A 25,224-nucleotide genomic window follows, 5' to 3' on the forward strand; every position below is an offset into this window, starting at 1 on the left:
CAGGGGGAGAGTGAGACGCTTCACTTTTTTGAGCTGTATTTAAAACGATCTGAAGAGAAACAAGAGTGAAGCGTCTCAATCTCCCCCTGGTGGTTGATTACAGTATATACAGTCTATGGTTTGGACAAAGTTTGGCTGCACAGCAATCGTGTGTGTGTGCGTCCACAGAACCACCCGGAGGCTTAGAAAGCTCGGGGGGGAGAAGTCTTCTCCGGGAGCTGCATCATGGATTACTGACGTTTCCAGTGCTACCTGAGGCTCTTTACCGTCATTTGTGTCGTTAGCATTGCCCAGTGCGAGTGGCACATATTTTGCATATATTCTCGTCTTTGCATTGGCTTTGTATGCGATCTCATTGTTTTGCGTTTGGTGTGCACGCTCCGTAAATCGGGGATTTCTGGCACCAACAATATCTCCCACTTGGTGAAAGCAATTGAAGACTTGTTAAAAAACTGAAAACTCATCAACACTGTGGTGAAATCGTCACCGTCAACAGATTCCTGGACGTCACTGCTCCTGGACAAGAAACATTCCCTCAATGAGCCGTAAAACCACATTATTTTTACTTTTATTTTTATCATTACACGTTATTTATGAAGTTAGGTTTTTCCTCAGATTAAACCATGGGCTGTATATAAAGATTGGAGAAATGACAGCTCCCCAAAACTGAAGCCAAAGCTTCTCAATTGCCCCCTGGTGGCTGGCTGCAGTGAAGGTCATAAAACCGGCCTCCTCCATGTTAGCAGATGGGACATGGGCCAAACTAAAAAGCCGAAATACACGGTAATACACGGTTTTAATTAGTTATTTGATGCGATAAAAAGGAGGACTCTGTCGAACTCATGCATCTTATGGGACCTTGATGCTGGGGCTCCACCCCCTCCGATCGCTACTGCGCAGACTCTGATGTCATCGTTCCAAGATGGCAGCGCTTGCATATCTGGGAAATTTTGGCTTCATTTCTGGATAATGAGAACAAGTGGAGACGTGTCGTCCATCTTTATTTGCAGTCTACGTATTAAACCTGAATGTAATGTGTAAACCGGTGTCATTTCATATGGCAACTTGATTTCACGACCAGACCTGACTGCACAATACAGTTTTAATACTGAACACGAAAACAGACACTGTCTTTAAAGCGACTTAAATAATCCATATATGAAGCAGTTGTTGTGGACACACACCGTAAAAAGTGAGTGTGTCCACAGTATCGTGTTCCTGCTGCATACAGAGTCACACGTACACATGTGTACATATGCACACATGCCCTCGGTACATTCAGGGGATTTTTTTTTGTTTTTACAGCCATCAATCTGGTTGGGAGGAGAAACAGTTCCCCTGTAAGAGACACGGGGAAAGCAAACATGTGAAGAGTGTGTGTTTATGTTGTGGGGAACAGATGTTCCCTCTAAAGTAAGTCACTGTAGTGTGATAGGATGCAGCAGCGTCACGCCACCTCAGGCACTGCCAAGGCCCCCCCCCCCCCTTACAGACCTGAAGCCTTCTGGCTGCTGTGTGTGTGCATGTATTCAGCCCTGCATATGTTACATGAATGTTCCCGCGTGTTCTGTGTTTCTTGGCAGATGAGCTCCTTTTTCATTCGTACCTGAGGCACGGAGCTTATGTAAAATTTCAATAGTTGATGGGTGATTTATGAGCCGTCGACACAGTCCAGACAATGGTTGCTCATGAATTATGAACATAGAAGAAAAACAAAGCTTATTGGACGGAAGTTTTTATTCACAAATTTGCGCCCTCGCCATAAACTCCGGCTGCATTGTGTGTGTGTGTGTGTGTGTGTGTGTGTGTGTGTGTGTGTGTGTGTGTGTGTGTGTGTGTATAGCTTGTAACGTGTCGCCTCTTGCAGTAGCATGGACCAGGATTAACTCTTTTCTCAAAGATTGGAAAACTGAGCCAGTTTCCTTGTTCTGTGTTTTGAGGGAAATATACGGTAGCTGAGAGCTCAACGCAAAAGCTCAATGGTTTGTGAAGTTCCATCAACACTGACGAGTAGCAGACTTCAATAACTTCATGTGTCGTCAAATTGATGAAGTTGCTTTCTTAATTTGCATGAGTTCTTTTTTTGCTTCATTTGCAGTGCGTCTCTCGGCCACCGAAGAAATAACCTTTGTCGCTTCAATGCCAAGAGTTAGCTAAGAGGATCAATATTACTTTCATGTACAGTTTGGAGCCAAATATCAAGCTACAGACGGTTAGCCTAGCGAAGCATAAAGACCGGGGGCAGAGGAGTTGACCTGGCCCCCCCGCGAACGTGGTAACAAAATCGACCAAATTAACACTTTCCCTCGTTTCTTTAATACGTACAAAAACAAACCCTGTTGATCCAAATTGACGCTTTAGTCACGTTAACTGTTACGTTAGACTGTTAGCTCACCACTTTGGTCCAGACTAAAATATATCGATAACTCTTGGATAGATAACATTCATGCTGCTTTGGTTACGTAACTTTTCATCTTGCACCATCATCAGGTCAAAATAATATTAGTCAAGTACTTTGGTTTAACTCCAACTGACTCTGCTTAGTGCTAATTAGCAAATGTTAGCATGTTAACAGGTAAAACAAAGATGGTGAACACGGTAAACATAGCAGCTGTGAGCTTGTTAGCATTTACATTAGCTTAAAGCCCGACCGCTAGCATGACCATAGACTCTTTGCGCACATGCTAAGCTAAGCTAATTGGCAGCTGGTATTCAACATACATATCTAGGAGTGGTGTTTTCTCATCAAACATTTGGCAAAAATGTGAAGACGTGTCTTTATCAAAATGTAAAAATCCTTGAGAATCAATCTGGTCAGTGTAAACCTGGAGAGGCGAAACGATGCAAGCTGCGTTACAAACATTCACCAAGCAGAGAAAAGAAAAAGAAAAGAAAATGGAGCTACTCCTACAAAAAAAAGCTACTTACATTTTATAAAACAAACATTACCAAAAATATATAAAACTTTCAAAAGTTTTGAAAGTGTAAAAAATGTACATGTGTCACCAAGTTAAAACTGTAACAATGTAAGAACAAATTCATTCTCTATCTGTCAAACTAACTACTCAGAAAAAAAATTCTGACGTTTGATTAAGTATGAAACACTGGCAGGACTGTTGTTGTGCTTGTGGGACTGACGCTGGTGTGTAGGAGATAAATTACAGTTGGCTGGTGTTAGAGGTCCTTGTCAAATGGCTTGAAGGGTTGATGGGGGGGTGGGACGTCCTCACCACACAGTTCTTTGATTGGTCTCATTCTTCCCTTTTGTCACTGGAAGTGTTACATGATCAAAGAAAAGCTGGAAATTCCGGTGATCCTAAAAAAGAGAGAGAGAGCACACGTTAGAAATAACCTGCGATGTGTTCTATGGTGAGTGATGATGAGATCAACTGTTTATCAAGACGCTTCACTGTCCATCAGAGGAAGTGGAGATGCTTCATCCATCTTTATATAGAGTCACTGAGATAAACAATGAAAACTTACCACAAGGGGAAGCTCAGTTCCAGCTCTCTTGTCCACTGCAGAAAAAAAAGGAAATCAAATTTATGAACATCTTTATTTTCCTGGACGACTAAGACCTAGAGTCTTGCATATTTCTTGGAAAGTTAGTGCGTTAGAATCAGAATCGGATTGAATGCTAAGTAGGTTTTTCAACATACAAGGAAATTTGGTGCATAACAAACGTCTAAAGTAGAAAAAGTTAAGGGAAAAGATAAAAAGGCAAATTAAAAACTTAGTGGTATGGGATCCTTTTTTGACCTTTAAGACTGATACAAATCCCAGATGTAACTAAATCGATACATCTGTGATATTATTTTTCTTTTTTAAATCTACGATAATCACGAGAAGCAAGACTGAGGAATGACCAATGTGATCAGTAGCTAAAAGTTATGCTAGCCATTTCTTTCCTAAAATATATATATATAATAAAAAATAAAGGTTTATATATGTTTGTATCAGTGTATATATCTTGTGTATGTTATATATTTATACACACCACTTTAGAAGGTTCTTTTACAGTAAACAAAAGTAAAAATGCTTGTTCACTTTGAGGGACCTACACGCTGAACAAATCCAAAGACGAACATGTTACAGTCTTCACAGTTTCAGACATGGGGCCTTGAGCTCATCGCCGTTTAAACAATGGAACATTTGGGGTGACAGACGAAGGTTCAAGAAAACGAATGGACGAAACAGTTGATATGAAAGAAACAGGAAGACGGTGAAACGTCAGTCACATCAGACCGATGGTGGTTGAATGGCTGGAGGTTGTTAGATGGTGACTTCAGTTCGAAGTGGATTAGTGGATGAATACATGTAACTGATAATCAACAACCAATACCTCTTTCAAAAGGGAGAACGTTCCTGTGGGTCACCAGTCGGAGTAGCTCGGGGGGGCAGAGGCCCGAGGGAACAGAGTGTCGTTATAGGGGGAGCTACTGTACATGTACACACACACACACAAACACACACACATTCAAGCACATACATACATACACAAGGGAAATTTAACATTTGTGAAAAAATCTCATGTTGTACATTTAGTTCTGTCTGCAGAAAAATATCCCTCCACCGATTAATACCGCAGCATGCTAGCAGGGAAATTAGGTGGGCACGACTCGTACCTGACCACAGAGAGGTTTCCAAGGATATCGATCACTTGGCCACCATGATTACCTGTATTACCCATACTGCAACACAAGAGCGAGGGGTGGACAGGTGAGAAAGAGAATGGGAAGACTGGCGAAAGCAACAAGGAAGGCAAGATCCTCAGAGAGCGTCACTCTTGATGGATAAGAAGTACAAAAATGGGAGAGCGACGTGAGGGAGGACGACGAAGCAGGAATCCATGCAAAGAGAGACAAGATCGTGCACGTGATTTCAGATGGAAGGAGTGAGAAGAAAAGAAGAGATCCAAAACTGAAGTGTGAAATATACCAAAAAAAGAGAGAGGGCACGTGGAAGAAGAGGACAGGACTCACAGAGAGGAGACACACATCAAAGTGCAACAATCCACGGGTAAGAGGTACTGGAGAAGAGATGAGGTAATGAAACGACGACAAAATGTGAGGAGGATCAAAGACAATGAAACCGAAAAAATGAAAAAGGACAGAGAGAAGAAAAGGATCCGTTAATTTGGTTTTGATCGACATCCGGGAGGATTTAAGAAGCTAGCAGTAAAGCTAAAGAATGATCTGTCTTTTGCTTTATTAACTAAAAGTGCATGTGTGTTGTCCGGACTCACTCTTCAAAGACGTCTTCTGTGTCCATCCTTCTGTAATACTTGGACAGTTTGATGGAGAAGATGATACTGGGGATCATGAAGATGCAGGCGCCTCCCAGACCGAACCAGAACGTGTTCTGAAAAAACAAATTCACCTGTAAGTTTTCACATTTTTATCAAGTTGACCATGAAAATGAACTAACCTCTTTAAAACTGATATTTAGAGTTAATAATAATAAATCTCAAAGAAAACGTGATGCTTTTTCAGTTTTTCTGTCCTCTAGTGTGATAAATATGTTTTTTCGTGAATGTAAAAGTTAAAAAGTCCGAAGTCTGTGGTAAAGGTAAAGCAGAAATGACTGCTCCTGAAGTATCTCGTCAGTAGTACTGCAATCTGAAGATTTCATATAATTTCACAAGATTATTACACTAAACTACATCTGCAAAAAAACATTTGATCAACAAGATGTATCCAGCAAATTTAGCATTTCGTCAAAATCTTTGCAAAATTACTTTTCAGTCAACTGATTTATTGATTAACTGACAAATCGTTTGAGTTGCAGATTAAACGGTTCACCATAAAAATATGAATGCATATAGTGATATTTGCAGCCCTACAGATTATTCCTGCTCCATTTCACACAAAGACACATACACAAGGACACACAAGACATGCACACACTAGGAGGCACAAATATAAGATGTGCAAATATCGAGCAGAACATAAAAACAAACACATGCAGCACATATGTACATGTGCAGCTGCTGGTCACAGTCTGTGGCGTCTTTGAGCTCCTATTAGGCTCTCACAAACCATTAATGTATGATGTATAGGTAAAACATAAATATCACAGCTCCTCTGGGCCGCAGGTGAAAACATTGAAGGATCTTTGTGCATGTAAGTCGCCACCCTGCCTCAAAACACGCTCTGTCCAATTCAGTGTGTGTCAGAGGCCGGAGAACATACTGTACTCATACATGTGGTCGAAAAAATTCAGAGCTCCTTCCAAAAGTCTCCCACACACACACACACACACACACACACACACACACACACACACACACACACACACACACACACACACACACACACACACACACACACACGCACGCACACACGCACGCACGCACGCACGCACACGCACACACGCACACGCACACACGCACACACGCACACACACTGTTCCAGTGTCTTACCACTGAATCGACTACGAAGCTGCACCCAACGATCTCGATGCTGTCAACAATGTTACTGATGGGTTTACACTGAGCCACCTCTGCAGTTAACTGTAAGGAAAAATACACATGATCACACACACACATACGTATACATATCATGTGAAAACAATTGTGTCACCAGAACTTGTTTAGTATGAACATTTCACTTCCTGCTGCCTGATCTCTCTTAAAAAAAATCTGGTGACAATCTGGTGACAAAATATCTAAAGCGTCTGTACTATACTGAAACCTAAACAATTCGTTTAATTCAATGTGAAATGATTAACAACACTGTAATGATTTTATTTTGAGTTTCCCACTGCACACGTTTCTTGTGCTGAAAATTGACCTGTGACCTTCAAGAAGCCAGAAAAACAGGGAGAATACTCACAGAGTTTTTGACCCATTCTGTGTACTGTTTGAAGTATCCCACTAAGCTCTGCATGTAGCCCTTTGCTTCCTGTAAGACAACAGAGACACAAAGTTTGAAAATATTTGTTCCAAACACCAAATAACAACATAAATAAGGAGGATTCTTAATAGTCTAACATAAATACCTGCTTCACCACATGGGAGGCGTTATGAGTGATGAGGTACTCTGCTGCATCAATGGCACTCAGGATGTTGTTGACCTTCACCTGAGAGACAGAAAAAAGTCATTTGTTGGAGTGTTTCTGTGTTTAATACGCCGCTAAAGATAAACAACATTGTTTTTCCGTCTGTGTGAGTTTCCTCACCGGCAGGTCGTTGGACGTCCTCTGCAGCTGTTTGATGCTCTGGCTCAGCGTGCTCTGTGTCAGAAGAAATAAAACAAAAACTGTTAACAAACAAAACAAGTGTATGTTCAAATGTCTGCATGTTCAAATTCACAACACGCAAACTGCTGAACCACGTTGCTACGGCAAACACCGATACACCGATAACGTGCCGTGCATCAACGGCGGCTTACCCGCGCTCGGACATATTTCTGTCGTCATTTTGTGAAAGAAAGGAGGAAGAGAAAAAAGAAGGAGCATTGAGGGGAAGAGCAAAGACACAGAAAACAACTGCGACTTCTTTAGTGACATGAAATATTCACGTGATCTGTAATCCTCAATGTGTGATTGTGCTGATTATGTGGTGAACAAATAAAGATTTGTACATTTTGAACAGACAAAATGAAAGGAATAAATCTCAAGTTTTAAATCCAGAACTCCTTGAGAGTTGGAGAAAGGTGTAGCTGGTGGTGGGAGAGGATCTGTCGGTATATTTCCTTGTGTGTGGTGGAGTTATTGTGTGTGTGTGTGTGTGTGTGTGTAGTGGGAGAGTTGGTCACCATTGCTTGCTCCATGGGCACCACCACTTCTCGGTGAATCTGTCTGATGCTGCTGGCGTGTCCTCTCAGTGCGTTCTCCAGAGCGCCACGGGGCTGTTAACAAACAAACAAACAAACAAACATGAGTTTTATGATACTTGACTTAACTGCAGTCGTTCCTACAAAAACGTACAATGCAATCTTCAGGTCCATCTGGTAATGAGAAGTAACCGAGTGATTTATTATTTCTTCCCTTCCTAACATACACATGAGCACACGTATCCCTCTGTGCCATGTCCCATGTGCCACAGGCCCTATAGCGTGAATGTATACGGTATAAACGTGAGTGAATGGGCGGCTTGTTCAGCCTGATTGGTGAGCATGAAGGGAAACCTTTTATTTCTTTTGCACAGAGGTAGTCTGGATACACATTTGGTTTCCGCCAGTCTTCAACACCCTGAAGCTCAAAAACAATCGACCTACAATCATTGTTACCGTAAACAAAATATGACGGTTCAAGGTAGAAGATTCATTTTTACTAACATCCACTAAAAACTGGCTTTTGTCTGCAATGGGGATGGATACAATCATCAAATGACTCTGCAGAATACAGAGACATTTATCAGGAGTGTTGGAAACGTGACACCGGGGTGAACGAGCTAATTACTTCTTCTTCTTTATTTTGGCAGTTGAGATGCTGATGCTGCATCTTTTCTGGTGCAATGTTATGCCATGCATTGAACTTCCAGATGTTGGTGCATAAGTAGCCATGAAAGTTTGTGTGCATGATCTTTTCTACATCTTTGGAACAATGTACAACAGCGTTTTTTTATTTTTATTTTTTATTTTGGTGTAATGGAGGTACACACATCCATGCAGTGTCATCTGATATTAAAACTTTCAGACAAATTGTTTACCACCATAGACTGTATGTAATGATGGACTAGTACTACTATCACCATGAAGTGAAGCCAAATCATCTGGATTGCCCCCTAGTGGTGGATGGGACATGGACCGAACTAAAAAGTAAAAGTACACAAGTACTATCATTGACAGCTGATCATTACTGTGTTGACTCTGGCTCCAGATGTCGTCACCTCAGATGTCATATTTTTGCTTCCTTTTTGTACAGTGGGAGGTTGTGGAGACTACATGTTTATCACTCACATCAGTTTAAACTAACGTCTCTTCCAAATTTAAACAAACAAAATTGTTATAATCTGCATTATCTGCCTACCTGAGGAGATGAGGCTCGCAGATTTTGTGTGTTCAAGTTTTTAAAAAGTGCTTTATAAATAAATAAAGTTTATTATATGATTTTGGCTGCTGTAACACTGGTGTTGTAACTTGTTGGCACAGTAATGATGACACTCACCAGCTGGTCAGCCTGAGCCTCCAGGTCAGAAGCAAAGGAGAGGAGATCCACGAGAGTAACCCCTTTGGCTAACTACAACGAGACACGAGATTAACTGGATTAATATCTTCAATGTCTAGACTTTCATTTTTAAAATCAGTTTTAAAATTTCACTTTGAATTCAGTCTGTATTTGAGCGGATTACCTCAGACAGGTACGTCTCATAATCGATCTGTCCGATTCCAGCGTTGGCGAAGTTGATGAGGTTGTCTCTGCCGGCCTGCTCCAGCAGGGCGATGTCCTGCAGGTCCACCTGCACATTCTCAAACACTTTGGCCAGGTCCTTGTTGTACTGTGGTGACAAGACAAACACAAACAAACTCACATGTTAACACCTTCAGCCCATCGGCGTGTTTGTGCTCTTTTCCCGCTTTGTGTATTTTGCTTTAAGCCGCTCACTTACCACAGTTCTGTTGAGGAAGGAGTTGATGTTGAACATGGTCTCCAGCTGCAGAGCCTGATACAGACCGTTGTTCTCATAGCACTCCCTGCAACACAAATACAGCTGGATGACACTTTTACCATGAACAGTAGACCTCAGTATGTTCATGTATCCTTACATAAATATAAAAATGTATTTCAACCAGTCAGCTCCTTTTAAAAGTGGTATGGCACAGTATGCACGTATGAAGTGTTGGCATGTTACCTGTACATGATTCCCAAAGTCAAGTCAATGTTTGGATTCTGAAACAGCATCCCAGGAAGGAAGTTCCTCTTGGCAGGATGAACCAGGTACGGTGTGTCTATAATCTACACACACACACACACACACACGGACGCACACACACACGCGCGCACACACACAAAGAGCCACAGTGTTGTCTGTTATGTAATACTGCTCCACAGAGTCTCCGAGAGTCAAAATGAGACTAATCGGGATGCGAGTGTTCATAATTAGTACCTGGAATAGTTGTCGGTTTGCCAGCGGTTCACAGATCAGCTTCTCCACGTTGCCGCTAACAACAAACAACGTGGTCACGACGCCCATCAGCAACCAGGAAAAGAGGAAAGAGAAGCCCACCCCACTGAGAGAGAGCAAGAGACGCAGCAAACGTTAGTTCTTAGTCCCGTTCTTTGAGGATTTTCTTTCAGTTCAATTAAATGATATTTAAGCTCCATATTAAAGTTCTTTTCATTAGTTGTTCTCTAAGCAGACATTCTGTAGCCAAGAAAACCACTATCAGTGTATCTAATGGAAAAGTAACGTAACGTACGCCATTAGCAGGTTGCCGCCGGTGTTTGATAGGCATCCTCTGGTTGTGGGTGAGGCCTGCTTATCGTAGCCACAGGTGCCACAGAACAGTCCGAGGATGTTGAAGGCCAAGATCAAGACGACCAGGCAAAGCGCTGCCACACAGCCGATCCACCTGCAACACACACATACACACACACTGTGTCATTTGTGAAGACACTAATGCTTCATATGAATTTCCTGAAGGCTTCTCATCATAATTCAAACCTTAAACCTAGAAAAACAGATTTCGTTGCCACTTGAAGGCAGAAGAATCAAATTGCTTCATTATTTTTGTGAGCAAACATTGTTATAAACACATCAACCAGTCACACAGAAACATCATCATTCATTTGGACTGTTTTTATGTTCATTGTATGTATTCATGTGTTTTAAAGCACTTTGAGTTGAATTTCATATGTAAATAAAGTTTATTGCTATTAATATTTTTATAATATTCACTGTCTGTTAGCTCTGTTTTAAGATTCAGGCGATAGATGTCAAAATTCTTGCCCCACATTTGCACAAACCTGTAGAAATCAAACTGGTCGATCTGTGGGTAAAAGGCCTCGATGTTGTTCTGCCCTTCACTGAGGAAAGTGGTGAAATTGGCCAAAGACGCTTCCACTGGGAACATCTTGGCGAAGTTGTTGATCTCTGTGCCGATCTTATCCAGCATCCCCTTCACTCCTGCGCACATACAAACAAAAAAGACAAACAGAAAAGTCAGAGAGAGACAGACATGTTGTTCAACTAGACGCCCTGTCCCCTAAAAATAGAGAAACGGAAAGTAAAAAGGCAGAAAGGAGAACTTACGAGGAAGAGCTATGGTTTCATTATCCACCAGTTTGCAGGTGAAGGTGAGAGAAAGACAGAATATAAAAGTGAATAGGGAAAGTTCATAAAATTAAAATAAGCTTAGTATTTGTTTTTACACAAACTAAACACACATATATACTTATATACACTTCTGTACCTGAGACAATATTTTTAGTTTGCTCTTTAACCAGACTCGGGGTGTCGTTAAAGGATGAGTAACCCTGGAAGTGAAGAGAAAGAGAGGAAAGATCATTAAAAAACACTGTATATATTTTATTTCATGTTTAGGATGAAGGGTTTGGTATTAAGATGTGATCTGGATCTGGACAATGACATTTGATCCTCAGGCCTCTGTATCGAGACCTGGTATTAATACTTTTCTCATCTGGTGGGCTCTCATCTGGTGAGCTGAACAGAAGACGGAGACTGACCTTTTGTACAATGTTGCTGAGATCTGTTCTCAGGACTGTTTGGACATTGGCCAAAGCGTGATTGACATCTGGAAGCTGAACAGCGGAATGAAAAAACAGGAAGATGAGAAACTATGAAGTCATTGCGGCAAATTAATATATATCTGTGTGGTTCTGATTTCTAATCTCGTGGCCGTTGGTACCCCTATGTAGTTTGCATTGACCCCCAGCTGGGACAGCGTGGATCGGATGGTGTTGCAGGTGTGAGAGACGGCTCCGTTGGTGCAGGCGGGGTCGGACAGGGTGTTGGACAGAGAGGCCCGCTCCCCCGACAGGCTGGCCTGAAGTTTCCCCGTCCCCTCCTGAAGCACCTCCAGGGAGGAGCTGACGTTCTCCAGGGCCTCCTTGGTTTCCCGCATGGCTGCAAACAACAGACGAGGAATGGAACTGAGTCACAAGGGAGCAATTTTTTGAGAAAAAATATACACTGGCCAAAATAATAGTAATGTTGCTTTGTATATGAAGACACACCACAGGACAGGACTATCAGAATCATGACAATCCACAGAGGAAAACCACGACAGAACAGAGTAGTTCAGGATCAGCATCTGTTTCTAACACCAACACAAAGTCACGAGCACTGCACCACAGATTCCTCCTCAGCTCTGATTACCTTTGATGGCCCCCTCAACTTTTGCTTTGGATGAAAAGAAAAATATGAGCGGATCAAAAGAGGAGAAAACAACCACAAAATGGTGAAATGATGTCCCTAAAAGACGTCAGCATGTGGACCTCCATATTGCTTTGTCTCAGCTCAACAAGAGGTCACACTAAAGGCTGACAAAGAGGCCGTGTTACCTCCGACCATACGCAGGGCATTGTCCAGTGACGGCACCACCTCCTTCTCCAGCTGACTGTGGATCCTCCCGCCCAACAGCGGCCCGATGTCTGTCGGGGAAACACGGACACGTCAAAAGGTTTCATGACAACAGGACAAAGAAAGAGGCATGAGACCAACGCTGTGTGTAAACAGCCTGAGTTCCACTCACTGTCGAGGTCGGACAGGACTTTGTTCTTTGCTGTGGTGTACTGAGCTGTCAGGTAGTCAATTTGCTGCAACAGAAAAAAAACACACACACTCAATCAGAGCGGAGAGAGAGAGACCAGGAAAACCTGTGGATGAGATGGCGGCGATGCACCTTGACGTTGGTTGCCACCTGTGTGTGTGTGTGTGTGTGTGTGTGTGTGTGTGTGTGTGTGTGTGTGTGTGTGTGTGTGTGTGTGTGTGTGTTTGTACATACCGCAGGTGTGTTGTTAGCGAATGTCTTCAGGTCCCTGATGTTGGTATTAATTAATCGGCGAGTGCTCTTGATCTGCATGCTGACATTATGGTTGGCAGCATATGCAACAAGTACCCCCAAACTGAAACACACACACACACACATAGACAGACAGATTGGGTGTTATAACCACTATTCACCAGCAGAGGGAAGCATCGTCATATGAAGATAGATCCCGGCTGGGTGGAACTCAGAGACCTTCAGACATTCAGCTGAATGAAGCCTCCATGTGTCAGACACATTTGGAGAAGCCGGTTTCTTCATTCGTTTATACATTCGTGAATAAAGTCTTTAAATGAGAAATCAAAATCTCTCTCTGTCAATCTCTCTCCTTTAACGATAATACAATTTATATCACGGAATACTATGAGCCAGGAAATGAAACCTGACATTCAAAGAAAGAAAACCACATGTCAGCGGTTGTGTATAGTGAAAAAAACAACAAAGATCTTCATCAAATCAAACCATGATCGAGAGGGACGTCTTTTGGACCCATCTTTGAACTATGATAAGTTCAGATCATATTCGCAGATCTTCAAATGTATTTGTGTGTGAATGTTTTGATGTGAAAGCACTCATTCAGACAAGAGGCCTCTCACAGTCAGCCACAGTGATATATCAGTGACACCTAACTGATCGTATCTCTTACTTCCACAGAGCATCAACAACATCACTCACATGATGAAGATGGAGGAGGCGAGCAGCGAGGCGGTGTAGAAACCCCTCTGACAGTCGGCGTTCTTCCTCTGTCTCTGGTGCATCTCCCCTCCGCAGTTCTCGCAGCATCGACACACACAGAAACACATGCCGATGATCGGGGTGAGCACCATGAACAAGATACCGATGGTGGAACATATGAGGAATCCAGCCTCGTAGTAGATCCACTACAGGGAGAGGGATTGTGATTGAATTGTTATTATTTCACTCTTTGGCCTTTACAGAGACATGTTTTGCATGAGAATGAAAATTGTATAGTGTGGTGGAAAATGTACCTGTAGCAACAGGACGACGTTGTCTGGCTGTAACACCATGACACACACACACACACACACACACACACACACACACACACACACACACACACAGACACACACCACCGCAGCAAAAAGAAAAGAAAGAACAAAGTCAGTGTGACGACCAAGACATTACAGTTTTCTAAAGTATGATGAGAAGGCAACATGAAGAAAAGGGTCGAATAAGTTCATTCTTAATAGCATCATGTGACAATATGATCCCATACATATATGTACATTACATTAATAAATACATTATTTAAGAGATTTATTACTGTGCAATGAGGCTTTGTTATTTCATTTTCTTTCAATTCAGTCCAATTTAATCAGGTTATTTGAATAGCACCAAATCAAAGCATTACATTATCTCAAAGCACCTGAAATCATAAGGTTGAGACTCACAATATTGTAAAGAACAAAGTCTCTCAAAGGTGTAACAGCAAAGGCTTCATTTTAAATGTCATTCAGTTGTTAATTCATGTGTTAAAAAGGAACAAAACTCATTTTAAATTCATCTTTAATCATCACTTGAATCAAGCGTACCTTTCTCCATTCCTGTATTTTGATTCCCCCCATGTTTTGCTGAATGATTTTAACAATCATATCTGAAAGAAACAGAGAACATATAATACAAATTAATGTATTTCAATCTACAGATGCTAAACAACAAAATCATGTTTTACAGGCAGTTGGATGTCGACACAGATCATGTGAATCATTAGAGACATCATAAAGACAGTGGCAGTGTGACTGTATCTCCTCATGTAACAGCTTGGTGTTGCGGGACTTGTTTGAACTGTGTGTTTGCCACGAGCTCTGCAGCCCCGTCCAGCTGTCTGTTTGTTTATATAGGTCAGCCAGCGCTAAGCCTACCTGGATGCTAACTCACCCAGACTGTTAGTCAGCAGGTGAACACAGATTCCTGCTCTCTCTCTCTCACTCTCTCACACACACACTGACTGGAACGCTTGCACGCATGTAAGCAAATACACACTCACACATGCTACGTATGCTATACGTCAAATTTGACAACATCTACAGCAAAGAATTAAACTATTACACACAAGCTGTTGTGAGTGAAAATACAACTGAGAGAAACAACAATGTGTGTGCACAAGAATATATTTATGCAAACATATAGAAAATAAATAGTGAGCTCAATTTGCCCGGAGATACAAAGAAAATCATTTCCAGTTATTAGACAGATCTCTCACATGTGGCTGAATGGAACAAGAGCTGGAGGAAGAGGATGTATTATATACTGTATTATGCTTATATACATATATAATCATATATAATCTTTCTTTCCATACATATATAGTGGTATAATGCATACATTCTTTTTTTGTTATATTATATTTCTATTTATTACAATTCTCTAGCTCTGTATACATTTTTTTGATACTCTTTGTTGGAGGAATTGTAACGAAACTCAATTTCCCCCTTGGATCAAAAAGTATTTCTGATGCTGATTAAATGTCTGTGTTCGGTACAGTAGACAAGCAGATGGAGGCCAGTTTAGCATGTAAATGCTGACACAGCTGACACACACACACACACACACACACACACACACACACACACACACACACACACACACACACACACACACACACACACACACACACACACACACACACACACGTGAGGTGAGAACGCACATGATGAAGATGAAATGTAATGTGATTAAATGTGTTTGTTACCATCTGTTTTCTCACCTATCAACGAGGTAAAGTTTAAACTGTTTGTGCTGCGTAAACCAAACGTCTGTTTACCCCCCCTCGTCATCTGTCACATTTCATAATAAACGATTATTTCATGGCCAATGGTTTAATCATTGTTTGAATCGTGGGTGTGTTGTACTGTTAGTTCAGGGTATATACCTTGTAATGCTCTACCAGACCACCTGTCTTATGTGAAAGGTTATTTTACTATTTCAGGTTGAATTTAAGAACTGCCAAAGAAGAAATATAAAGCTGACTCTGGCTCATTTACAGGTTTTTGTCTGTTGATCAATAAACACTGTTCCTGTCCAACTTAATTGATTAATCAATTAATCATTTTGCCAATAAAATGTGAGACAATAGTGAAAATTCAAGTTGGCCTCTATCCTTTGTTTGTTGGGTATTTTAATGATATAGGAAACAAACAAATGTTTCACTTTTGAGAAGCTACAACCTGAGATTTCTTATCCTAATCCTACAATGAACAGATTTTTCATCAGTCAACGAATCGTTTCAGATTGAATTTCCTCTCTGCACTGACAAAACAAAGGCTAAAATATATTTATTTTGATGAATGACAGACTGCAAACAAAACGGCCTCTGAATCACAGGAGGTTTTAGGTTGTTAAAGCTGTGAGGGACTTTGTGGTGAGTGAAACGGAAAGGGAACTGGGAATCTTTTGTGACCACGTGATTAATCCTCTAGGTATCGTCTCCTCGTGGTGGTTAGTGTCGGCCTTATTTTCGTCAATGGCTGCACCTGTGTTTGAGAGTTTACTAAGAACTGATCTGGGTCCGACACGTCGAGGTGAAGACGTCCGTGTCCGCTCTGCAGATGCAGCGTAGGAGCACATCTGACACCACCTGTTGTTGCTCAGCTTCTTAGTTAGCATTAGCCGCAGAGGGCAGTTAAGCTTAGACAGCTTAGTTCAGTGACCCAGTATGAGAGGTGGTTGTGGCAAACGAAAGGGAAGGGGGCTGCGGGGGTGGTGGTGGTGGTGGTGGTGGTGGGGGGGGGGGGGGGGGGGGGTTAGAGAACCACAAGAATTAGACCTGAAAGGATGAAGAGCCCACTGCCCAACATGAACTCAGTGCGACAGAAACAGACTTTCTCTTCGGTTAATGTGATATTTCCTTGTTTTTCATGTTTGCTCTGAGGAGATATTTGTAATAGATCAACTTTTCTTTGATTATCAATCGCTCCTGATCATTTTGTGTTTGTCTGTTGACTAATCAATGAAAGAACCCCAGTTTGACCTGGTCATTCAAAGCAATGAGCGCAAACACTGGATCCACAATCAAACAAACACTCTCAGGACTATAAATGGCGCCGTGAGACTAAAAAGCACGAGCAGAGAACCATGAAACGATGCAGCTGGTTATCTGTAGTGGTTTGTAAGACCGAACCTACAACCCTCCTACTGTAACATGTAAATGGAGTCCAGCACAATCCTCCACGCTGACATGCTCGGAGAGATTACTGCGAGGCCTTACACAACCTGACCACCGTCTCTGCTGCTTTTTACATGAGAGGCGTCAAAGGTAAAATAACACTCTCAGTCCAATACACAGGCGGCTCAAACAAACACTTGCATGATTAGATTCCGCCCCTGACGCGATTAAATGTTACTATGATAAGAGTTTTCAAGGGGAAGTAAGACAGCTTTTAAATGTTTTAAACAGCAGAGACAGAAAGGATTCAGGGGGGATGATGGGAGTCGACACATATTGCTGGACACAGTGGCGGATCTAGGATTTTTCTGAATCTGGGGCCATTAAGGGGCCACAGTTTGCACTGGGGGGGGGGCAATCATATGTCCAACACGATTCCTGATTCAGTAAGGTTCACATTTAGGTAATTCCTCGTTTACTGTTAGTACTAAAGCTTTGAGCAAAGCCACACATCATTGAGTGTGCTTTGAAAATTCTTCATTGTTCAAAAAAGCTTAGAAAATAAAAATTCTTAATAATAATTAATCTCAATATTTTGAAGACTACTTCAACTAGGACCCCCCTGAATCCTCCCCTGGTCTCTCCATGTTCCTGAATAATGGACATTTTATTTTGAAGATGTTTTTTGGGGGGCGTTTATGCCGATATTGACAGGACAGATTGGAAAGTGAAATGATAGAGAGAGACTGGACCAGACCTGCAGCAAAGGGTCAGAACAGATTCTACAGCCTCTGCAGGAGGGCTCGAACCTCCACATGTGGGCCACCCGCTCTACCAGGTGAGTTGGAGGGCACCCCCGACAGTGGACCCCTTTAACCTCCCTTTGAAAGAAGCAGGTTCCATCACAATTCAATTCAAAGATTAAATAAAACAGAAGACAGTTAGAGGACCATGATGACGTCCACCAGTTTGATTATCTATCCACGATTTCACAAGACAATTAAATTGTTTAATTGAACATATATATTTGGTATTTGTTATCGATCATGTGACCTGCTGGTGATGGCAGCATATAAATGGACATTGTTGTGATTGGAAAGGTTTCGTAACAAGTGAGCTGCAGGGTCCCTCCTTCTCTGGCAAAGTGTTCTGTCAAAACCTATGATGTTAACAGGAGGTGAAGTTGTTGGCCGCAGCTCAGAAGGCGTTGCATAAGTCATGTGAGGTTTGCCAAAGCACAGTTACGTAGCCCTCATGTTGCTTAAAATACGATTGACTGTCCTGTGTGTCTGACTAAGTAAGAAGAACTGTATGTATTTGAATGGCAGCAGGAGCTAAAGAAAGCTCCACAGCCGAGCTGCAGCAAAACAATTTAGAAGATTAGGTGGAATCCATGGTTTCCCTTTCATGGTGTTCTCGATATAAGAAGAAATTATAGTTTAAGATCACATTAAGAGAGAGAAAGTTCTGTGAATAAAACGTAACCCTGATTTCAGGCTGGATCATGTTCTATTTCTCGAAAAAAGAGTTTCATAAACAACTTTTCATTTTATCTTCACTTTTCCTTTAAATATTAAACCTAAATACATCAATAAAAATGTAAAAAATCCAATAAAAAAATCCAATTATTTATATAAATATTATATGAAGCATTTTACCAATAATAGTTATATGCAATAACTACTTATTAATAATTAATTCAATAAATGTTTTTTCTGGATCAATAAAACAATGTATTATATAATTAATGTAATTCTAAGATAATAATAATAGACAACTTAATATGCAACAGAAATTAGTATGAATATAATATTATTATAATAAGTTTAAACTATTAATCAAAAACAGTGTCTACAGTAACTAAGGTTACACAAACATTAGACAAATACACCTCTTGATTCTCCAGAGCCAAAGCTGACTGTACTTAAACTGCTTGTTTATATCAAATCAAACAATATTCAGTTAGAGGAGAAAGAAAACCAGCAAACATTCTCATTTGAGAAGTTAGAAGTGAATTTGTTTAAGGTTTTGTAATTATTAAAAAACGACTGAAGTGATGAATTACTTATCAATATTGTTGCTTTTCCTGTTGATTGACTAATTGATCGTTCAAACAATCATTTCAGTTCCACAAGAGACACCTACAGTTTAAGTTGCCAACCTAAAAACAATGAAAGTGTAATTCAAACCTTATCTTACAAATGTTTTTCTCTTCCCATCAGAAAAACAATTTGAGTTTAACCTCAGTGTGATCTGATTTAAGACACTGGCTCCATGATAAACATCCTGTTTACTTCCAATCACAGTAATTAAGGCAAACAGACAAATACCAGGACTATGACCCACTTTCTGTTTGTGCATGTATGTGTGAGTGTGTGTGTGTGTGTGTGTGACAATGCCATCTGTAGCAGTGGTAGCGGCACAGTGGTAGCATTGGCCCTGCGGATGCTAATCCTCTAATCTAGCCTGTAGTGTATCAGGGGGATAAGAAGACATGGACTCCTCACACAGTGAAAGAGGCCAAAATGCTTCTTCACCCTAAATTCAACCTTCACACAGATTTGAAGGATGAGTGAGTCAGGAGGAGGAGGAGGTTACGCCTGAGCCGCTGCTGGTCGGGAACCACTGACCATCCAGTTTACAGCTACTGGCAAGTTTCTTCATTATGTGTTTCCACTCAAATACCAGCAGGGAACTCTCTGACATCGAAAATATTAAATAAATTTGTGGAGCATTTTGCACATGCACAGCTTTTTGTGCCACGTTACTAAGTGATTACTGAACTGATCTGACAGGATTAATCCGTCAAGTACTTTTCCTCTGCTCTCCCTCACAACACTTTTCATTTCTCCACCTGACTCCGGATGGAACCCTGACCATTGACAACAGTGTCACAGGAAATTATTATTATTTATTATTTATCATTATTTGAGACTTCTACATATTCTAAAAGCAAACTGAAATGAGAAATGTGTGTGTGTGTGTGTGTGTGTGTGTGTGTGTGTGTGTGTGTGTGTGTGTGTGTGTGTGTGTGTGTGTGTGTGTGTGTGTGTGTGTGTGTGTGTGTGTGCCTCTATTTTGTTCTGGAGAGAAAAGCAGTCGAATGTCATCATTCTTTCAGCAAATTGTGTTAATGCTGCCTCGTTTTTTTATCCCAACATAGCCACATCAAAGATTTATCATTTCTGTTAACAGTCGTATCTTATAAAGCAACGGAGACAATAAAATATTCGGGTATTAATAATCCTGAGTGAGTTCTTGTCCGTCAGGAGAAATTAAGAAGTGAAACTCGTCTCTCTGCGTCAAAGACTATATGTGAAGAGGTTATTTTATAAATCAGGCTTTGTTTTCCACTTTCAAAGTTTAGAGCAGTTTCAGCTTTGTGAGAATGAGACACTGATTTAACTCAAATAATCAAATACTTACATTCACAGAAATCTTGTGAGGGTTTGGATGCACAGTGGTTTCAGAAGGAAGATGCTTGTGCTTTTTCCTAATTCACTTATTTTAATTGTTGATAGACTAATTAATCGGTCAGGCCAATTTGTTGGGAGTTATTCTGGCATTTTGAGATAATATATTATTTTTTCACAGGATATTTATCTTCAATTCAACTTAATAAGTAGTTTACAAGGATTAGATTTACTCAAGCAAACAGACACAAAGACCATTTTTCAACTTTTTACTTCCGCAAAGCAGGTTTCCACCCCCGTCCGTTAGTTTGTATACGTGTTTGTAAGCAAAATAACACATAAAAATGAATGGACAGATTAACAGGAACTTGTTGGAAGGAAGTTTAACATTGTGAGACACTGATTTCCCACCGAACAGTTCTTGGATTTTGAAAAAGAAAGATATGTCATGTTTGGGCGAATGATATCAATGAGTGAGTGTAATTCAATGTAGCTTGTATGACTTTTATGGGATTATTGAGCCTTGGCAGAGGCTACAATCTATTTGAAATGGTTTTAATTTTAAGAATAATGCACTAGTGTTCAATAATGATGATTCTAGTTCAGCAATTATGTGTCTCTTCTGTTATTATTGTTGTATTGTTGTCGTTCACATATGAAACAAGTATTTTACGCCTCAGCCGCCAGCCGCCCTGCTCTCTAAATATTGGCATCAGCTCCCGAAACACACATATCGGTTTGATCACTACTTTTAATAGAGCAATTGACTCTATAGCTTCAAAAATTGGCTTATTATATATTTAGGGCTCAGGGGAGCTGGTAGATGAGGCTGCCAACCCCAAAGCCTCTAAGCAGCTAGAAACTGTGTAATAACAGGCTTCATATCAGATGTGTGTCGACTATTTAACCATGATTTCGGACACGTTGGACACATGATGTCGGGGGGGGGGAGGGAGCGACGGGACATGCAGGTGGTCTCTACCTGTGCATGTGTGTGACAGTGAATCACACTGGAGAGTCCCCGACAGCAGCAGCATATGGTCCAGTGGATTAAGGTATTACACAGTGATGCAGGTGACTGAGAAAGCCTCCTCTAATCGCTGATCTGCTAATTGATTACCGAGCCAGCAGCCCTAACCCTGGACACCAAAATGGCAGCAACTTAAAACCTTCAATCCTATTGCACCGTGTCATCCTCCAACGTGACCACTCACAGTTGTGCATACAAACCCGGCAAACCAACGGCGTTTAGTCGTAAGTAGCTGAGCTCTATCCATCAATCACTGGGGCTACTGTACTAAACCAGAGAGTCACCATTCACTCCGATCGCATTGATCATGTGACCCACCTGATCAACTTGAAATCACTTGTGAGCTCTGACAGTGATTGATCCCATTAATATGCTCATAACTCTGGTTTACGGCATCATCGTGGCAGTCACGCCATGCACATGCTCTCTCGAACCAGTAGGAGATGAAGGCCGCCACTTGGAGAAGTGTTTTCCGGAAGTTATGCGTTAAGTCACTATGCTATGGTGCAGATGTGCACATGTGGGGATCGTTCCTCCCCCCTCTCTGGGAGTTTGAATGTTTTTTGGACTTTGTTGTTTGGTTAGTGACGTACATCAGGTCAGTCGGGTTGTGTTCCACCAAAGAGTCGCCTATAGTTCACCTAGAAGCGTCACCTCGAGGCACTTTCCCACCTCAATGGCCCCAAGGCCGAGTCTCCCTGTGACCAGTCCACACAGCTCGGGACCTGTGAGCGGTTCATGTCTGAAGAGTTCGATTTCCAACTCAGATTCTTTCATTTGAAGAGACGTGACAATATTCAGCATTTCACAAAATCAAAAGATGACATTGATAAACAGTTTTGTACTGAATCAGAATTCGAAATATACATGTTTGTCTTATTTCTAACATTTGTGACATATACTTTAACACTGATGCATCCTCCTATAGATCTTTGCATAGTAACTCTACCCTGCTGTAACATTGATGGAACTTTATGCAGTTTTTTCCATTTGTACTTTTACGCTGAAATGTGTATTTTCTCTCCATTTATCATTTATTCTACTACACATATACACTATGTACTGTGTGTAGGCCTTGGTTTTTATTTGATTAACTATATATAATCAGCATGTGCCACACAAACACACATCAGGATTAATTAAGCTCCATCTTATCTTGTTTTCTTATCTCACCATTATCCTCTTTATAACACAATCAACATTCTCTGGGGGTTTAAACACAAGGCAAAGAGGAAAATAAAAAAAAGCTGGAAATCATACATTTGAGTGTTTTTGTCCACATGACAATTAGTGTTAAATAGAGATAATAATATTCTGTGGATCCCCCATCATGTGAGAGAAATCCTGGGGATGAGAGACAGAACCAGGGCTGATGGATGGAGGACACACACACACACACACACACACACACACACACACACACACACACACACACGAGGATAATCATCTCACCTTTGGGGAAGAAGTTCGGCTGAACCACGTAGAGAAATGCGTGGACCATGTGGAAGAGGATCCCTACGGGCCCCGGCTCGTAGTAAGCGTGGGTGTCATACACCGCCGCCGGCACGAACCCAAAGTCCAGGGGCTCCACCGGCGGAGGGGACCGCTGTCTCCGTGAGTCCGTCCGGAGCTCGGCCGAGGCTCCGTCCCTCTCGTCCGCCTGCTGCTCGCCGCCGCTGGCCCCCCAGCAGAGCAGCAGGACCAGGCACCTGCTCCACAACATGGCTCAGAAAAGTCCCAACACACAAGGACAAGTGGTAAAAAAACAACCGGATCAAACTCCCAGCTCCTCCCGGGTCGTGCTTACAGTCACAGCGGGAGGATGGAGGAGGGAGACGGGGCTGTTGACGTGAGAGGACACCGGTCCCTCTGCTTCTTCTTATCCCCGCAGCGAAACTTTCTAACTCAACATCCGACGGGCGACACTCTGAAAGCGGCCGCTAGCTGCTGGTTTCCCGGTGCGGACTCCTCACAGACATCTTCCCGGAGCTCTGCGACGACTTGAGCGGAACAGTGGCCGAAGATGAGCTCGAGTCCCCGGGTGTCCTCAGTCTGTCCCACCGGCACCGAGCTCCGCGTGCACGAGAGAGCATAGCCGCGCTCGTGCACGCTAAGAGCTCCCTGGGCGCATCTGTGGCGCGCGACACCGCGGAGTCCAGTCACCTGTCTCTGTACTGGATTACTTCAAGTTTAGAGTATTACTGTGTAAAAGTGCCTTTAACTGGTCTGTCTCTGTACTGCCTTACTTCAAGTCAAAGTAATACCATTAAAAAGTACTCTTAATCCGTCTGTCTCTGTACTGCATTACTTCAAGTCAAAGTAATACAATGTAAAAGTACTTTTAACCGGTCTGTCTTTGTACTGCATTACTTCAAGTTAAAGTAATACAATGTAAAAGTACTTTTAACCGGTCTGTCTCTGTACTGCATTACTTCAAATCAAAGTAATACCATGTAAAAGTACCTTTAACTGGTCTGTCTCTGTACTGCCTTACTTCAAGTCAAAGTAATACCATGTAAAAGTACCTTTAACTGGTCTGTCTCTGTACTGCATTACTTCAAGTCAAAGTAATACCATTAAAAAGTACTCTTAATCCGTCTGTCTCTGTACTGCATTACTTCAAGTCAAAGTAATACAATGTAAAAGTACTTTTAACCGGTCTGTCTTTGTACTGCATTACTTCAAGTTAAAGTAATACAATGTAAAAGTACTTTTAACCGGTCTGTCTCTGTACTGCATTACTGCAAATCAAAGTAATACCATGTCAAAGTACTTTTAATCGGTCTGTCTTTGTACTGCATTACTTCAAGTCAAAGTAATACAATGTAAAAGTACTTTTAACCGGTCTGTCTCTGTACTGCATTACTTCAAGTCAAAGTAGTACCATGTAAAAGTACTTTTGTTACCTCACAAAATTATGTAATAATCAACATTATTATTAAAGTATTCATGTGCTTGATAAGGTATAGAGAGTATTTGTTGGCGTATTATTGTCGTAGCTCTCAATTTTCAGAAAATATATATATCCAAAGCTAAATCTAAACTCGTTATCAAAATATGTGGCAAAAATGTTCTGTTCACAATCAATTGACTAAGTGTTGCAGCTACTATATATATGTGGTTGGTTTAATAAACAACAGCATCATATTGTGTACGTTCAATTGTCTACACTGGAGAATAATCAGTGAAATAAGAATTTCAGTTATCAGATAATGCAGTGAAGGAAAAAGTAGAGATTTCCCTCTAAATTGTAGTAGAGGTATAAAGCAGTTGGCTGTAATATGACAATAAAGAATGTCAGATTACTTACAGTATGTAATTAAAGTACTTTTGCCATCAGACACTTTGATTTGTCAACGCAGAACAAAACGGTAAAATACTAACAATGAGGCTGAATTGAATTTAGCCGAACACAGTAGTTCTGTGGGTTTGGACAGATGAGTGTTTAGTTCTTGTTAGAAGTTATAATTAGGGATAACTTGATATTTGTTTTCTCCACATCCTGATAAGTCTTTTAAAGGAGCAGGATGTAGAATTTCAGGAGATCTATTGGCAGAAATTGAATACACATAACTACGGAGCCCACATTCCCAGTGGGTCTCTCTGCATGTGACGCAGGTCATTGACTCCTCGCTGCGCTCACTGAGCAGCTGACCTTCACTTCTGAGGTGGATCAGATAGAATAGACGGTCGAGGCCGGTG

At 41.4% G+C, this 25,224-nt stretch overlaps 1 protein-coding gene across 13 annotated transcripts; it reads right to left on the reverse strand.

Annotated features, from left to right (window-relative positions):
* Nucleotides 1-1,722: 1,722 nt before the first annotated feature.
* Nucleotides 1,723-23,610, reverse strand: prom1b (prominin 1 b). 13 transcript variants are annotated; one of them, XM_034594213.1, is made up of 30 exons: nucleotides 22,975-23,610; nucleotides 14,507-14,568; nucleotides 13,943-13,969; nucleotides 13,629-13,834; nucleotides 12,912-13,032; nucleotides 12,660-12,723; nucleotides 12,469-12,558; nucleotides 12,284-12,307; nucleotides 11,814-12,031; nucleotides 11,632-11,706; nucleotides 11,358-11,421; nucleotides 11,198-11,206; nucleotides 10,912-11,071; nucleotides 10,365-10,517; nucleotides 10,052-10,175; nucleotides 9,797-9,900; nucleotides 9,554-9,638; nucleotides 9,296-9,442; nucleotides 9,112-9,183; nucleotides 7,758-7,850; nucleotides 7,392-7,409; nucleotides 7,180-7,233; nucleotides 7,000-7,080; nucleotides 6,834-6,902; nucleotides 6,422-6,511; nucleotides 5,246-5,361; nucleotides 4,626-4,691; nucleotides 4,343-4,439; nucleotides 3,484-3,518; nucleotides 1,723-3,316 (listed from the first exon to the last, which is right to left on the reverse strand). In XM_034594213.1, the coding sequence occupies exons 1-28, from the start codon at nucleotides 23,243-23,245 to the stop codon at nucleotides 4,373-4,375; spliced, it is 2,730 nt and encodes a 909-aa protein (XP_034450104.1). In that variant the 5' UTR covers nucleotides 23,246-23,610; the 3' UTR covers nucleotides 1,723-3,316; nucleotides 3,484-3,518; nucleotides 4,343-4,372. The 13 variants fall into 13 exon arrangements, with proteins under 13 accessions (XP_034450104.1, XP_034450113.1, XP_034450122.1 ...); XM_034594222.1 differs by lacking the exon at nucleotides 11,198-11,206; XM_034594231.1 differs by lacking the exon at nucleotides 7,392-7,409 and having other exon boundaries at nucleotides 22,975-23,609.
* Between the last annotated feature and the right edge of the window lie 1,614 nt (nucleotides 23,611-25,224).

This window comes from Hippoglossus hippoglossus, chromosome 1, assembly GCF_009819705.1.
Source record: "Hippoglossus hippoglossus isolate fHipHip1 chromosome 1, fHipHip1.pri, whole genome shotgun sequence".
NCBI classification, from domain to species: domain Eukaryota; kingdom Metazoa; phylum Chordata; class Actinopteri; order Pleuronectiformes; family Pleuronectidae; genus Hippoglossus; species Hippoglossus hippoglossus.

Excerpts from the sequence above, each read along its gene's own strand:
- prom1b (XM_034594213.1), bottom strand. The coding sequence starts at position 23,245 with ATGTTGTGGAGCAGGTGCCTGGTCCTGCTGCTCTGCTGGGGGGCCAGC. Across the intron at positions 4,692-5,245 it reads ACAGAAGACGTCTTTGAAGA|TATGGGTAATACAGGTAATC; the intron begins GTGAGTCCGGAC and ends CTTGTGTTGCAG. Across the intron at positions 4,440-4,625 it reads GGAAACCTCTCTGTGGTCAG|TAGCTCCCCCTATAACGACA; the intron begins GTACGAGTCGTG and ends GTACATGTACAG.